The sequence below is a fragment of the Lemur catta genome, chromosome 5 (assembly GCF_020740605.2).
Source record: "Lemur catta isolate mLemCat1 chromosome 5, mLemCat1.pri, whole genome shotgun sequence".
In the NCBI taxonomy this organism is placed as follows: Eukaryota; Metazoa; Chordata; class Mammalia; order Primates; family Lemuridae; genus Lemur; species Lemur catta.
In genome coordinates, this window is record NC_059132.1 from 16895793 (window position 1) to 16912976 (window position 17184).

A 17184-nucleotide genomic window follows, 5' to 3' on the forward strand; every position below is an offset into this window, starting at 1 on the left:
ATAAAGACTTTCCTTTTAAATTTTTGATCTTCTAGCAAATTACACAGCACCTAGTAGTCACTAGTACCCATTCATTTGTTGCACTGGCCACACAGTGAAAATGGAGGGAGAAGATGGCCAGTATGGAAAGAAGACCAAAGCCACCTCCACATTATGCTACAGCACAATGTCAATCCCCGAGCAGGAAATAGCCACCTTTTTTAGGCCAGGTCTTTAGAAATGGAGAACATTTTCCCCAAGGTATGAGCCCCCAAGGGATACGGCTTCTACCTCCTGAGAGGAGAACTTGCCTCTTCCAGGGAAGAAAGGAGTAACGAACGGAGGCTTGGAAGCTGGGAGATGTTCTCAGCTTTGGGCGGGAAGAGTGTCCCATCCCACTTCGTGGCAACAAATGGGGTGGAACAACTTACCCGGAGCTTCCTGCCAAAGATGGTGACTTTTCCTTTAATCTGTTCCTTTCGTAGGCGCCACTCGATGGAGTTTAAGCCATTCTCCATGGGCAGGGAGATGTTGCAGCGCCCAATGGTGGGGGTGATGGTGCCTGCCAGGACGTGGGGCTCGCTGTGGAAGCTGACACCCATCCCGTTCGCGTACATCACCCTCAGGGTCCCGTTATTACAGAGCTGGTAGCTGTTCCGCACTTGATCTGGAAAAATGCAAGTGGGGGTGGGGAGAGGGAAAGAAATTATCTACTCTATTAGGCAGAAGAGAATAGAACCCCTATTTTTACAGGTTTCCACGGTACTTTGCAGCCATCAGTCCAAGGCTGCCTTCAGTTCGCACGCATATGATGTGAAGGTGAGTAGCAGAGATACTACCGATCCATGTAAAGAAAAACATCACACGTGGCACTCTAGAAATAATTGTGCCATTATATTTTTCTTTTACTCACTGAAGACTATTAATAGTGCATTTAAACATTTAAAGATGTCTATTGCCTACACAATTTGCGTCAATCAAATTCCTGAACTTTAACATATATATTTTAGCTTGTAGGAAAAAAAAAATAAATGAAAGGAAAACTACTTCAATTTTTTTCCCCTTTTGCCTACCATCCAACCTGAGGGTGATGGTCTGATTCTGACCACAGGTCAGATCCACCGCAAAGCAAGTCCAGGATTCTTCAAGAAAACCAAGAGAGAAAACAATATTCCCTCCCCTCCTGCTTTTGCTCTGATTCACCACGATGCCACCTCCCCTCAAGAGAACCCTGAAGAGACTCCACCAGCATGGGCAGACCGAGCGGAGGGTGCTGATAACGTGTGTTTCTTCCTGAACAGAATCTACACGAGTCAATCAGACTTCTGACCTTTTCCTTTATCGGAAAGGTACAGGAAGGAAATGTGAGTCAGAGACTGTTTTTACAGATCTATTGCTTCCTGATTGTCTGGGCGAACGGGCTGGGCTGGGCTGGGCTCCAAGATGTCAGTGTCTGGGGTAGTGAGCGAGCGTGTACCTGTCGCTCCCGCGACTCCAGCCATCGCGCGGGACAGAATCTACATCATTAATCATTTGGCAGAGCAGAAATAGAGTCACTGAAACAGGCTCTGTCGTGGGATAATAGTCCAGAAATGTCACCATTTATCTACCGAGAGGACACTTTTATCCTCCAACAACGGGCGAGCCCACCGACATTATATCTTAATTAAAAGAAAAATTAATCTGCACAATTCATTTCCTTGCCAGCTCCTGTGCATGCCCCGGGCTGCACAGCATGTCTAATAGCAACAATAACAGAGGGGTGGTCAGAAACCTTTGGGATCTCAGTTTTGGCAAGAGATCGCTCAAGAGCTCTGATCCCAGGGCAACCAACTTGACAAACAAATGCTTAAAAGAGAGACTCAGAGTGGAACAGCAAAGTACAAACTCTAGTGGTGGGACCAAGAGAATCCACGGCCTTTGAGAAGATAACCATGTGTGCTGGTTTGGTGGGAGCAGTGGCGATCGGAGGTAGGAGGCAGGGAGAGAGCATGTGGGGATGAAGATGGGCATTTTCAGATGACCATGTGGGCATTTCCAAATATCTTGACATTTGGTCACGTGGGAATGACCTTCTTCTGTGTCTGATATATCATTTTCTACAAGGTGGACCTCTTATAGATTCAGTTTGCTGCGGACATCTGAATGAAACAGGAAGCCCAGGTGTACTCTAGGTCTCTGGATGTCCTCGCAGGCTAGGTAGCTCACACGCCTGGGCTTGGTGGGGTTCTGGGGTGAGTTTAGGGGTAGGAAGGTCAGGAGTGGGGGTGCTCACCTTGTACCACCGTGTAGGAGGCCTCCACTGAAGACAGGTTGGTGATGACAGTGACATCATCATCACGGTTGGAGTTCTCAATGTCAATGGTGATAGATTTCTCCATTTCCCGGTGCAGACTGGTCACCACTCCCGTGGGGCGTGTCACATTGGTCAGGCGGCCCTCGTGGTCATAGCTGGAGGAAAAGAAACTTTGGTTGAGAGCATAGTCACTGGGGCTGAAGGCTTTCCCAACCTTCAGAACCACCCAAGGGACAGACTCACGGGCCAGAGAAAGACAGGTGGGAAGGTGCGGGGGCCGGGTGGTACATTACACGGGGGCCCCTTGTCACGATCAAAACTCCAACCTGCCCTGAGAAGCAGTGGTGATGGTTTCTGCCACTCACTGACATGCGGGCTTCAGCTCAGTGAAAACACTTCACCTGGCCTCAGGCTGTGTGTGTTTAATGATGCTTTCTCCAATTAGAGAGAACAGCTAAGCATCTGTTGGCGAGCATCTTTTGCTTTTTTTTTTCTTCTGGAGACAGAGTCTTGCTCTGTTGCCCTGGCTAGAGTGCAGTGGCATCATCATAGCTCACTGCAACCTCAAACTCCTGGGCTCTAGTGATCCTCCTGCCTCAGTTTCCCAAGTAGCTGAGACTACAGGCATGTGCCACCACGCCTGGCTAATGTTTTCTATTTTTAGGGGTCTTGCTCTTACTCAGGCTGGTCTCAAACTCCTGACCTCAAGTGATCCTTCCACCTCGGCCTCCCAGAGTGCTAGGATTACAGGCATGAGCCACCATGCTTGGTCCATCTTTTGCTTTTTAATTTATGTGTTCCAAAAAGCCATCAAATTAATCTTCCAAAAATATCAATGTCACAATATCACTTCTTTTGCTGAACAAACCACACTCTTTTCCCACTGGTTGCTCAATCAAATGAAAATCTGGCATTTGGGATCATCCATGTCCTGAGCCCTCCACAGGGGTATGACCTTGTCCCACTTGTCATAGACCTCATAGACCTCTGGACAGTCAGCCTGGGTCAAACGTCACCTCCACACGTTGGCTCATGCACAGAAAGCCTGGCTGCAGGCAACCTATTCTTTGGCTCTATATCTCCAAACCAACCACGGCTCAGCCCCCCAAGCAGCCTTCTTAGACAGTTTCCCCAAAGATTCTCTTGACGTCAGTTGTCCTCAACCCCCAAGTCTAGGTACACCAGTGATCACGCCCTGCTGGCTGCAGATGGTCTGAAACTGGGCCCCCTTCTTTCTGTCTATGGGTCATCGTTACCCTTTTCTCAAGGTGTGGAGTTTTTCTCCCCCACCTCCTTTAGCAAGAAGCCTCGTTCCAGGTGGGAGAGCCTTTCCCCATCCTGAAAGACCCGCTGTGCTCTGACAGCCGGGCCCTCCTGCACCCGAGGAGAGGAAAGCAGGCTCTTTCCAAGGTCTGAACGCAGAGCCGGTTGAGGCCTTCCAGGTGAGCCCTGTTACTGGAGGAAGAGCAAGGAAGACATTTTGCCCGGAGGGTGGAAAAGAAGGGAAGACGGCTTGACCTCTGGGGGTGACTCCCTCCGGACTAGGGAGAGGGCCAAAGCTGGCAGGCTCTGAGCAATGGAAACTGGAGCTTGTACGGCACATGGGGTCTGCAGAGCAGGATCTTGCGGGCAAGGCCCGGGAGCAGAGGGAAGAACCACAGTGGCCTATTTGACTTTGTCACTTAGTGCGCAAGGCTACAAAATCAAAGACGGAGGGTGCTCACTTTTATTTGGAATAACAGTGATCTGAGAAACTTTGCCTCTGGGGAGAATTGGAAATAGTCAAGCTCTGCGGATGTCTGAAAGCTGAGAGCGGAACCGCATTAAGCTGGACAGCGGCTGGGAAAAGGTGTTGGGGGAGACGGACAGGGGGATCTCGAGGCGGGAAGCCTGGTGAGCTCAGGGGCCCGGCCCTTTGGTTCCACCCACATCACAGGCCCAGGGCACCAGGCAGTGGGTGGAACGGATGGTGCATTCCCTGGAGAGCCCTTGTGCTGTAACCAGGAATGGGACTCGGGCCTTCTGAGTCAAAGAGGATCCTTGGTGCTTCCTTACCTGCTAAAGAAATCGCCTCTCAGACAGGGGTACAAGGATGCTATTTACAATAGTGACAAATTAGGACAACCCAAACGTTCATATATTGAAGATTCATTAAACAACTGACGACCTATCCATAAAGTAGAAACATACGAAGCCATCGAGATTGATGACATGAATTTCTATTTATCGGTGTGGACAAACGTATGTTATCGTCGAGTGGAAGAGTAGAGTACAGAATACACTCCTTGAAAGTATACTTTTCTCGAGGGAGGGTTAAAAAATAAGAGCATCTAAACTCAGGAGAAATGTTCGGAAAATATAGACATCAAAATGTTAATGGTAGTTATTTTTGTGTGGGATCTTGACTAATCTTTGTTTTCTTCTTTGTATGTTCCCATAATTTAGGAATTATTTGTAATCAATATGTTCATATTTTACAAGCAGAAACAAAAAGGTTTTAAAAATAAGAAAATAAAGCACTTCTAAGCGTTTGGGTGTGGGGTGTCTAGCGTAGGACTCAGCAACACGCAGTTCCCTCCTTTGGCTGCCAAGCAGGGACTGCGTGAGGAGTTCATTCTCTGGGGCCCATGCAGGCAAGGGTTTTAATTGCAATCCACTGTAGTTTTGGGACACCTGCAATGTCGAGGCTGCTCTCCTTCCTTAGGTGACAAGTAGTAGTGGAACTGGAGTTTCTACTTGCGGGGAACGGAGCTTTGGGGTGGAGACCAGAATCTCATGGGCAGCAGGGAGAAATTTTCTTTAGCTTTCAAGATTCAGCTGCCTACGGCTCTGCTTACTTCCCCCAAGGAGTATCTTCAGATTTAGATCTCTCTGCAAATAACTCTGCATGCAGGAGCAAGAAGCTATGAGTTCCAGTGATGGGACCCAACGCTAACCCAATGACACCGGCCCGGCCTTGGTCAGGGTGGTGCTGGAGGCTGCCTTTGACTTATTTAGTCAATGAATATTCATCAAGCACCTGTTACGTGCCAAGCACTGTTCAAGGCACTGGGGATATGGCTGGGAACAAAAGGGACAAAAATCCTTACACTCATGCTAGATGAAGAGGGCGAGACTAAACCAAGATTGAAAATGTAGAGTGTGTCAGATGGTGAGTGATAAGTGCTAAGGACTAAAATAAAGAAGGGAGAGAGAGGAGAAAGAGAGAGAGTGTGAAAGGGTGGCTGTCATTTTAAGTCCAGTCTTGTGCCTTTCAGAGATACAGGCTGCTCTTCCCCAGTCTGGGAATTGAGCAGGCACAGTGGGAATTCCAACGGGCATTCCCATGTCCCTTCCAGTCCTGCCCAGCTCTCCCAAAGCCACTTCTCGACACAAAGAGGAGGAGAGAGAAGCGTAAAGTGCTTTGCTAATTTCTAAAAATGTGTTATCTCAGTGGATTAGCACCACACCCTGTGTGGTTTGCATTATTCCCCCACATGACCAATGTGGACATTGAGGCTCAGAGAGGTTGAACCACTTGTCCAAGGTCGGGCAGTAAGTATGTGGCTGAGCTGCTGTCCACACCCTGGTTGTCCCAACACCAAGATCCAGAAGCTTCCTGGTATACCACACTGTCTTTTACAGAAGGCTGTGAAAATCTGTGTTCCTTCAGGGATATCACTAAACCAGGATACTTCTTCCACTGGGACCCAGTGGCCTACATCTGGGGAAACCTTAATAACAAGGCTGGGGCTTCCTGGAACTTTCTGGAACTGGCTGATTATAAAATGGGGCCAGCGTGATTCATTAGTGTTCTTTCCCCCCACCTCTCTCTTCTGCTCCCAGAGTCATTGATGGGCTGGCCTTACTGAGCTACATCTTCCCCAAAATTCAGGGACAGGTCCCAGGTGGAGCCTGAAGGTAAGTTCCAAATTCTATTCCCAGCCCCGCTTTGGGACACTGGTGTGTCATGCAAAGAATGCTAGACTTGGACATCTGGATTCCAGTCCTGCCTCACTACTGACTCCCTGTGTGGCCTTGGGGGAATCGCTTCACTTCTCTGAGCCTCAAATTCTTTATCCCTAAAATTGGGACAATCAATCCTATACTTAGAGGGTCATTGTGACAACTGAGCAAGTAAGCAACTTCTCTACCTATAAAGTTTTTTTTTTATTTTTTGTTTTTGAGACAGGGTCTTGCTCTGTCACCCAGCCTGGAGTGCAGTGGCATCATCATAGCTCACTGTGACCTCACACTCCCGGGCTCAAGTGATCCTCCCACCTCAGCCTCCCAAAGTGCTGGGATTACAGGCATGTGCCACCACACCTGGCCTCTACCCATAAAGTTCTATGCAGAGAGGAGATATTGCTACTCTTCTCACCATGGGGGGATTTGCATGCTGCCCCATGTGTCAGCGTGGGGAGCAAGGACCCTACTAAGGAAACTGTCAGTGAAGGACAGACTGGTTTCTAGTAGCCTCTAGCCTCACGGCCTCTGTGCAGTTTTCTTCCTTACTCTCCCTGTTAACTCCTTTCTCTGAAGTTTTGGCTAAGGCTATGCAGTATTAGTCTTGACCTCATGTCATCATGCTGACAGCAAGTGGCATGTGCATCTGATTTTTAAACTGCCAATTTGCTGACCATGTGTAAAAAGTGCCATAAAACAAAAAGAGCTCACCTTCTTTTTATGAGGGAAAGGAAAACCTTATACATGCGAACCTCTGCATGGAGGATTTGTGATCATGGGATTTACCCACATTATGGGGAAAGAAAAAGCAGCTTATCAAATTAGGAGAGAGAAAAAATTATTCAGCTTTAGTGTAACTTTTGAACAAACATTTAAAAAAATGTATGACTCATGCCTGTAGTGTCATTTAATCTAGGGACCCCTCCTGGAAAATATTTTCCCTTTTAGATAGAGTTCATGTCTGTGGATGCACTTAAACTTGAGCGTCTTTACTATATATAGTCTCTAAGTTAGGCCTAATTCAGGCCTGTCTCCCTGAGAGTGACATTTCTTCCTCTCATTCAGGAGAGCCAACAAATTATTTCTGAAATGCTTTGAGTCTTTAGGTGAAACTGCCGGAAGGGAAAGGAAAATCCCAGAGGTTTTGGGTTAATGCATAGCTTTAACCTAACTTGGTGTGAAAGCCAGAGATGCCACTCAGGCGGTACCCGCAAGGGCAGAGTCACTGGCTGGTAAAGTCTGATCGAGGCCCAGGTCCCTGAAGGACGTTAGGGTCCTTCAGGAGTTGGAGGAAGAGCTTTGCCCAAAGAAGCAAGCTAGACCCCGGGAAAGCAATTCTGCAATGCAGTAAATGTCCAGCAGGTGGCAACAGCTTCCTTTTGGTAATACACTCTCCCCAGACCAGCGGAATACAAACAGGAAGTGAACATTCCTGGATTTAGGAGTGCTCAGCAATGAGGTCTTCTTTCTCTTGTGCCCTTTTCTCTCTGTGAAAACTCTGAACTTACTAAATTCTCAGGTAGCAGCAACAGCCAGACAGAAAGCAAGCAAGGACTCCAAGTATATAGGGGTTAATGTGCTCTTTCACCACCAAGGAGAGCCGGATACCATAAATGCTATTCCAGCCTCAGCCACTTCCTCCAGCCAGCACCCCACTAGTTAATGCCTGCAGCAGCAGGCAGTTTGACCAAGAGCTGCCTGCTGGAGCCAGGGAACACAGCTTTTTTGCAAAACAAGCGGCAGGACTATTAAGTATGAGATAATTGTTAGGGGAAATATGACCAGCTCTCGCATCTTTTAATATACCTAGGACTTTATCTGTATTGATCTGCTTCTGCTAAAGAGGAAATTCAGAGTTTATCTACCTGTCTGTGCAATCAAGTGTGTTGCTGGACCTATTGGCAAATTACAAGAGCCCCACTGGGACCTTGCCTTTTAGGTTCTAATTTCCGCACCCATGGCAAACATGAGTAATCAGCAAAGTTAATCAACGCTTTATCTCCCAGGTGCTGTGCGTGTCCAGTATCCTGAAATTTGAATGGTGAGCACAGGCAACGGGAATTCCCAACTCTAGCAGGGAGGATGTTCAATACTGGAGATCCAATAGAGCAAATCATTTAAGAGTCAGGGAGAGGGAACATGAATATCTGGAGGCCATAGGAAATCATTAAGGTTGGGAAGACTATGTCACTAAGCAATTTAAAAAGTTTCGTGAACGGCCAATCCTGATGCCAGCTCGGGCAAGGCAGGTGCTCTCAGAGATACTTTATAAACACACTTACTCGTAGAAAGTCGTCCATCCCGTTTCGTCACTCTTGGTGGCGAGGAGCCCAGTGTTCCCATCATAGGTCATGAGGCCGATCTCCAGGTTCTGTGTGGACACAACTTTGAGGCCTCCATTGGTGCCGACGGTGAGGGTGATGATCTGGTTGTCGGGCATGAGCAGGTGACGGGGCATGCCACTGCTGTCCCGGCGGATCTTCAGGGAATTTCCATTATTGTCAATCAGTTCAGTGATGTCATTGTCAGCACTATATGTGAAATTGTACAAGTACTCCCCTGTCACCAGGCTCACAGTGTACTGGTGGATGCCGTCGGCGTTGAAGACGTACAGCTCCTGCTCTCCGGGGGACGCGGCCTCATACTGGTTGAAGGCATTAAGAACGGGCTTGTTCTTGCTGACCGCCCTGATCCGGATATTTCCAAGGTCCGCGATGTAGATGGTACCATCTGGAGCTACAGCTAAGGATGAGGGGGAATTCAGGATGGCGTCAGTCGCGTAGGCATCATCTCCCGAGTAGCAGTTGCAATTGACGTCGTTTTTGCAGTCGCAGTCTGAGGCTGCCCCGGCTAAAAGGCAGATCTCCCCGTTGGTTGTTACCTGGCGGAGACGGTTAATCTTCTTTTCATCCGTCTCAGTGATATAGAGGACCCCCGTGTGAGAAATGGCGATGGCACTGGCTGACTCGAGAGCAGAGTGAATGGCTAGTTTGCTGAGCGAGTAGTCAATGCCAGGAACCTGGCAGTGCATGGGGCGTCCCGCAATGATGCTGACTTGGTGGTTCTCGGTGATTCGAAGGATGACGTTGTTCTCTAGAACGTACAGGGAGTTATCCATGGGGTTGACAGCAAGGTCTGTTGGCCATTCCAGGCGAACCTGTGGATTATGTGGTATCAGATTAAAGAACAGCCTTGAACATGTCCAACATTCAACTGTAGGTTTTATGTAGCTAGGAAAGAAGACTTAGCTTTTCACTAACACATTGAACTAGCTCATCATTGAACTAGCTGCCCATCACCCGTGCTGAGCGTGCATAACAGAGAAGAAGAGATTACATGTAAAACAACTCCTACTACGTCATCTGCCACGACTAGAGTAGGCCATCGGCTCTACCTATGATGCTGTCTCTCAGCTCCAGATGATTGGACCAGCATCAGAGCTGTCCTATACGGTTGTTTAGGTAGTTTGCTGCACAAGGGACCAGTGCAATCCAACCCACACTCTGCTTCCCAAGTCAAGGGCCCGAGGAGGCTACATTCATTTAGAGCAGGCACCTGTATCTAATTCATAAAAAAGGAGCCATGTGGCTTGGAAAGTTGCCCTGTCCCAAGGGCAGCCACAGTGCAGGCTGACCAGCAAACTACAACTTGAGTGTTTGCTTGAAAAAATGAACTGCACCAGACACATTTTTCCTCTGTGGGATTTGAAATAAAAATCTCAGTAGCAAGTTGTCAGCTTGTTGTGGAATTTGAGCTGAAATTTATGAGCTTGACCAAGGGTTGAAAAGGCTGTTATAGGAAGGGCGAGCATATAGTCCAGGTTGTTTGAGAACATGCTGTACATTTGAGTAAGCCTTTGTTCTCTTGCTCCCTTAAGAGCCCGGACTAAACACGCACTTTCGGGAATATCGTAGCGGGCTCAGCTCTAGTTACTACTGCACAAAGTAAAGGTTTACATAGTGAGGATGCAATCATTTCAGATTAACAGGGAAGTTCTGATTGACATGTAACACTGTACAGTACATTCTCAAACCTGCAATAATGATGGAGACGAGAGGTAATTACACAGCAACTCCTACCCTGTAATCTGCCACGGCTGGAGTGTGTCACCAGCTCCTCTTTTCTGAACAGAATTTCTCTCTTTCTCTCTCTCTCTCTCTCTCATTCCTATCTGACATTTTCCATTCCATCTTGCTGTCTCATTCATCTCGGGCCTTCTCCAAACAAACGTGGGATCTGTATCAATATCTCCCCCTCCCATTCCAGTTCCACCCCTAACAGGAAGCCCATGAGAACGTCGGGCCAAGAAGCAGGTGTTGCTCAGTGGTGAGAAACAAGAGAAAGTCCCACCTGGGCTACGTCCATGCTGGAATCACAGCTCAGTGGCCGGACGGCAGTGAGGTCATTGGAGCCCAGCAGGGTAGAGATGATTCCATTCTGGTCGACCTTCCGGATCATGGTGGCATCGACAAAGTACATGAGCCCATTCTTGTCTACTGCAATACCTGAGGAAGACAAATGGTAGGAATGTATCTCTTGGAAAGGAATAGGGTTTGTGGGTGGAGGTGGGGGTTGCCTTGCTGGGCACTCTCTGCTTAGACCAGGGACCTTGCTGGGATGGATTAGCACACTCAGAGCAGTGCTTCTCAGCCTTTTCAGGCAAGACCCTTTCTCATGGGCACTGCCCTGAGATTCGTATAGTTCCTGGGGTGCTGGCTGTATCACCACCCACGTCCCTCCAGCTGAAGAAAGCACCTTGGGCTGCAAATAAATGAACCAAGGCTGCAAATGAACAAATGAGGAAATAACCTTGCATCTGCTCTCTTTAGAAAGGAAGTTATTTCCAAAGTTCATTGCTCTAAAAATTATTAGTAGTAAATTACTTGAATACCCTTCACAACCGATTGCAACAATAAGGTTGCAAAACAATGATTCTTGCAGTCAGAAACTCTCAATTCAAAATGTATCCTCCAGGAAGCATTCCCAATTAAGCCTTGGCTCCAATTAGCACTTCAATCCCCTGGGGGGACCCACGGTCCTAGCATTCCCCTGTCGCAGCAGGGCTGGGAAGCCACAGAGAGTGGCTTCTATTTCTTTTGCATCTTCACTTCTCCAGTGTCCAAGTATAAGGCTTCGGCCTCCTTAATCCATGCTGCCCGCTGCTTTCATGGGAGCTGAAAATGCTAACAAGAATTGAACCCTCAAATGACTGCTTCTTAACCTTAAGTATTTTTAGTCCTTTTGAAATAGAGATCCGTGGGTTCCAATAACTCCCCTGTCTTGGACCCTTGGAAATTATACCCATTCTTAATTGCTACCATTTATTGGGCATTTACAATGTCAGGCGCTATGCTTTAGACTCTGTATACATTATTGTCTATCATGAAAGTCTGGAGTGGTCAGAGGGACCCGCTGGGCTTGGTTCTGCCCCCACAGCCCCTGCAGCTGGCGCTGCCCCGTGGAGCTCACGGTTCCCCCGACTCTCTGTGACTGGCAGCGTCAGAAACCCCCAGGAGCAATGCACTCCACTTTCCATTTGTAGCATCATAAGTGGGTTTACTTCAAGTAAATAGGTAAGTTTTCCTTTTTAAACACCCACCCACACCCCCAAACAATCTACCCGAGTTAGATCATTGTAAAGGAAAGCTGTGTTTTGGACTGCTGGGCTTAGTTCAGTTCCAGTACGAGGGCAGCCAAGCTTGTGGCAGGGTCTGTCTGGGGCGGGGGCTCTTCCTCGTGGCCCTTACCTCGAGGGCTCATCAGGGTGGCATCTATAGCCTTCCCTCCGTCCCCACAGCGGGCTTCATCGAAGGGCAGACACTGCTCTCCTGTCCCTGCCACGACTTCCGAATTTCCGGCCAGGTCTTTGGCTCCGCTCAGAGACTTGACACGGTAGATTCTGCGACTGTTGGTGTCGGACACGTAGAGCGATCCCGACACAGGGTCCACGGCCAGGTAGTACTTGTGCGCCGGGTTGTTGCTTTAGTAGAGGAAGCACAAAGAGAAATGAGGAGGGGGCTGTGCAGCTGGCCTCCTGGATCACAGAGGTGACCACAGCCCTAGCAGGATGCTCGTCTTCCCTAGCGTCCTTCCACTTTAGTGAACTGGAAAGAATCTACCATCAAACTTAGTGTTCTAACACATCGTGACTCTTAGCTACTTCTAAGTTACTTAAGCTCCTCATGCTGTTATAGAACTCATTGTTTCCCATCATGCCAAACAACTGCTGCCTCATTTTAGCCAGAACTGAAGATCCCACTCCCATCCTGTCTTGGTGAGCAGGCTGGTTATCCAACACCAATGACAGTCAGAGCACGTGTGTGCAGTTTCCTTTACTTCCCCTGTGGGCTTAGTGTGTTCTCAGGTGGGATTGAGGAACACTTCCCTGTGATAACGTTTTCTTCTTAATCTCTGCCTCCTCAATGCCTCCACGATACTGGATCATTAATATTGGGGTGACCTGGAGTTTCCCTTTTTTTTTTTTTTTTTTTGAGACAGAGTCTCGCTCTGTTGCCCAGCCTAGAGTGCCGCGGCGTCAGCCTAGCTCACAGCAACCTCAAACTCCTGGGCTCAGGAGATCCTCCTGCCTCAGCCTCCCGAGTAGCTGGGACCACAGGCATGTGCCACCATGCCCGGCTAAATTTCCCTAACTTTTAATGCGAAGCTCTGGAGAGCCATCCCAGTCCTCAGCCTCAGATGTTCTTTACTGTTCCTCAGTATGGATGTGAATAAAGTCGGCATTTAGTGTCAAGAACTGTGGATATCTTGCTAATGTCACACCCAGAATCTGAATTCCTGAGAGAGGAGATGCCGTTTTCAAATCTTGGGTAACAGCGAGGTTGCAGGTGTGAGCCTCGATCTGCCAGGGCCCTGAGCCACACCAGGAGACTGACGTCTCTGTGTGTGTGAAGTGTATCAGGAGGGCACAAGCTCAGAGACCTGACCACTTCCTCTGCCATGTGTCTAGCTGTCCTCAGTGAAGCTAACTAGAACGAAGTGAGACTTGCAGAACTGACTCAGGACTCAGACACAGGAAACTCTAAACTCAACTCGGACGTAGCTGGTGACCTTAAGTCTTTTGGCTGTGTTGGGCCTTAGCTTTCCTATTTCGGAAATGAAGAAATCAAATTGCCTCACAGCTAATGTTCTTCCTGGCTCAAAACCCTATAGTTCTTCTCTTAGGTGTGCCTGCCACTCGTTGGAGGTTGGCAGGGACATGGGTGCTCACACTGTTCCTACGCTGGTTATTAAAATCACCACCTTTAGATGCAAGCAGTGATTGCTGTCTGCCCCAGTGTGGTAGGCTAGATTTTGGTGCCACATGCCTAAAATGAGCACGGGTCTTTTTTTCCTGTCAGTTTTCAATTGTACTTTGGAATGATGGGAAGAGGAGGGCTGGGTGAGGGGAAGGGAGGGTGAGGATAGTGTTGGATGCATTGTCCTGCAGACATTAGCCGGTGAATTGCTAATTAAAACACTACTATTTGGAGTCTTCCCTGATCAAAGGAAAAAAAGAACTAGGGAGCTATTTTTGGGAACACTTTGTAAGTCAAAGCAATCTTTGATTCCAGTTTCTTCTCAGGTTGCTATGAAGACACATAAATGAGCTAGAAGTCAAGGTCTTTCTGAAATTCTAGCCTAGACAGCTAGTTTGAAAGAGTAGACTGCCTGGGTCCCTTCCCTTTTCTTTCCTTTCCTTTTCCTTTTCCTTCTCCTCCTTCTTCCTCTTCCTCTTCTTTTTCTTCTTTTTGGCAATTAAGTCATTAGAGAATATCCATATACGCAAAACAAATTAGGACAGAAAGGGAAAATTCATGCCATTTCTTAATTAGATGCTGCACTCTGTTCCTGAATGAACAGTAGCTGGCACGACCGACAGAAGGATCAAGGCGTTGCACATCTGTGCCTATCTCTGAGCAAGATAATTAATTTTGGATTTCTAGGGAGGCTCATTGGAGAAGGCATTTCACAGTCTCTGTCAGAAGAGCAGGCAGTGGAGGTCAGTTCTTGCTGGGGGGATGGTCCTTCCCATGGCCTCCCAGTCATTTTAACCAAGACTCTTGCAGGGAAGCTCAGCGCAGATGGACAGCCACGTTTCCACATCCGTGGGGAAGATCAAAAGAGGCATGTGAGTTTCCTGGAAAAATGTCCTTCCAGGGCATTTCTGCTTCTTTTAAAAATTTGGCTCAAACGGGGTGCCTACAAACCAGCCAATTTTGGGGTGCCTGAGAAGAAGAAGGCAGAAGACTTTTTCTATGCAGGGCCTTTCCACTAACTGTGATGGTCTTGTTCAATTTGACTCTACTCTTCGTCTAAGTTTGACCTAATGTCATAAAGGAGCCCCTTCCATGTCAAGAAATGAGGAGAAGCATTCCTTTGAAAAGTGGTATAAATTGCTTTGTTTTCTTCTCCTCTTACAAATAAAAATAAGGTCACTTTTCTTCAGGAAAGTTCATGCTATATCCATTTCAGTGCAGTGTATGTGTGTATGTACATATATGTGTCTTTTATACTTTATCTGTGAATTGCACCAGTATGGTTTTAAATGATAGCTTTGGATCAATGGAATGACCAAGGCAGTTTAGATAAAAAGTGCCTGGTCTACACCCTCCATACTACTCAAAAGTGATTTAACTCCATGAAAATTCTCAATGCATCTGACTGTTGGATTCATTCTGACCAGCAGATTGGCAATTAACTTTTTTTTTTTAAATGACCATATATCCAGGGGAAAAAATCATTAATGAGTTGAAAATGAGTTTTTGACCCGTTTCCAGTTCATTAAAGCTTTTGTGAACCCAGTCCAGCATTTACAAAAGCCAGAAGTTTGCCTCAACTGTTTAGCCCAATTATGGACTGCACAGAACAGTCGGGATAAAAGTTCGCTGAGGGTTCATTATCTTGCACTTGCATCTCCCGGAAATTCTAATTACTGTCAGCTTATTTGGTTGCTTTTTGACTGCATTTCATAATTGCTAAAGCTTATCATATCCACAACACACAATTAGCACATAAAAAAGTTACTATATTTGGTACATAAAAATATACAACATTACACAAGAAGCACAAAACAAAAAAAGCAAACACAAGGAAGCAAACGAACCATATCAAATTATATGGGAAAGAGTTCTTCATCTTACCTATGTTTAAACTCTTTATTTCTTTATAGAAAGAAAACAGAAAAGAAAAAAGAACAAACAGTTAGCGGAAGAATTGATGATAAAGAAAACATAACATTTTTGTTTCTTGTATAAAGGGCCCCAAAGGGGCAATATTTTAATTTTTTCCCTTGTTTCTGACAGCTCCTGGCTCAATAACTTGAGAAGGACCCTGGATTTTGGACTCCTCCTGGACATTGGAAAACCTGGACAAGAATGCTCGGATTCTCTGATCAGCAATGTGTCTGCCACACGACACAGGTGGCAACAGGTGATGGCTAATGAAGGGATGGTGAATAGGCTGCATCTTGGGTGCCAATACCTATCGCCTGGTAATGACTGCTGGGAATGTGGTCATAGTAGAATTTTGAAGCCAAATTCAAATTCAGCTATAAAGAGTAGTTGACTCATTTGTGATGTCTGCCTTGGGTGTGGGAGGGAGCGTGGTAGCACCTGTCCCATCTATTTGCCATTGGTTCGTTCAAGAGAGAGACCCTGCCCACACCCTACTGCAGTCTGGCAAAGGCTCTGTTGAACTCTCAGAGTCTGAACCATTTCCTGTCCCTGCTCTGTGCCACCTTCCTTCTCCCATCTCACTTGGATCCCAAATATGCGTTCTTTCTCACAGGTAGTTCCCAATATTGTGATAATGTTCATAAATGAAATTCACAGATAGAAACACTCACTTGCAATTAGAGCCAAAGACTCCAGTTACCATTCCTTTTTGGAGAACTAGTAAAAGTTTTGTTGTTTTTTTATTTTAAGAGTGAAAATATATTTCCATTTCAACAGGAGAGTAGCTGAAAGTTAACATTAGGGAGACGAGGAGATGCTAGCGCCTCAAGTAAGAAGAATTGCTCCTCATTCTTGAGGCCTCTAGGCCAAAGTGGAAGAAGTCTCTGAACCCTCTTTCCCTTCCAGCTGGGGAAGAGGCTTCGGGGAAGGGACAAAGAGAGTTTAATGCCCTGATTCCTGCTTAGGTGTAGCTCAGGTCTCTGCCGGGGGCCATCATTAGTGTTGGGTTTGCACAGGGATTACATTTTTATATTTTATTCCGATGTGTTAGTTTTTGCAAAAAAAAAAGTTAATTAAATGATGCTGATAACTCTTGAGCTCTGACTGACATAGTGCAATTTAAGATTCATTCTGCAAAGCCTGGTGTGTCAGGGTGGCAGCCGGGAATTCTCGCGTCTATTTTATATTGCTTAATGAAAGTGAAATGTTATCTGCCACCAGTGGTAGTCATATTTGGCTCTTAATTATTGCAATATCAATTTCACTTTTTTTTTTAAGTCAAGATTTTGTAAAAAGACTGGATGGGATTTGGGTCTGCAGACCTGACCTACTTCTTTCCTAAGAACATCTGCTTTAAGTTGATTAATATAATATCTATGTTGGGGGAAGGAGAAGGGCAAGGATGAGGGATCAAGTCATTGGAGACAGGAGAGTCCAAATGATCACATGGACATGCGCTTTGGAGAAAGGCTGAGGTCGTGGCTATTCCAGTCCAGGGTCATAGCAGGATGGGTGCTTAGCGGGCAACAAACCAAAATGACAGCGTCATTGAGTCAGTCTCTGCAGATGAGTCCAGATGCCCTACATGCAAGGGACAGGCCTAGGCTCTGTGTGCGTGGCCTCAATAACATACACTCTTTAGATGAGCCCTTTGAGGACAAAGTGGCATCTCAGAGTTAAGCATTGAGATGGATTAGCTCTTCACACTGCAGAGTCTCAGCGATTCCTCTGCGAAGCCTTCAGGGTCTCTCCTAGCATTCTCAGTCTGTCTCGCAGAGCTGTCATCATGCT

The 17184-nt window shown here is 46.9% G+C and overlaps 1 protein-coding gene across 4 annotated transcripts in view; it reads right to left on the reverse strand.

The window, feature by feature from the left end:
• Positions 1–17184, reverse strand: part of TENM2 (teneurin transmembrane protein 2) — a 1161672-nt gene that overhangs the window by 27111 nt on the left and 1117377 nt on the right. For 3 of the 4 annotated variants that reach the window (XM_045551217.1, XM_045551218.1, XM_045551220.1), the window contains 6 exons: positions 15361–15381; positions 11968–12200; positions 10571–10725; positions 8503–9377; positions 2255–2430; positions 411–646 (listed from right to left, as the gene is read on the reverse strand). In XM_045551217.1, coding sequence (XP_045407173.1) covers positions 411–646; positions 2255–2430; positions 8503–9377; positions 10571–10725; positions 11968–12200; positions 15361–15381 — 1696 coding nt within the window. The remainder of the gene's footprint in view (positions 1–410; positions 647–2254; positions 2431–8502; positions 9378–10570; positions 10726–11967; positions 12201–15360; positions 15382–17184) is intronic. The other variant, XM_045551219.1, reaches the window with a different exon arrangement.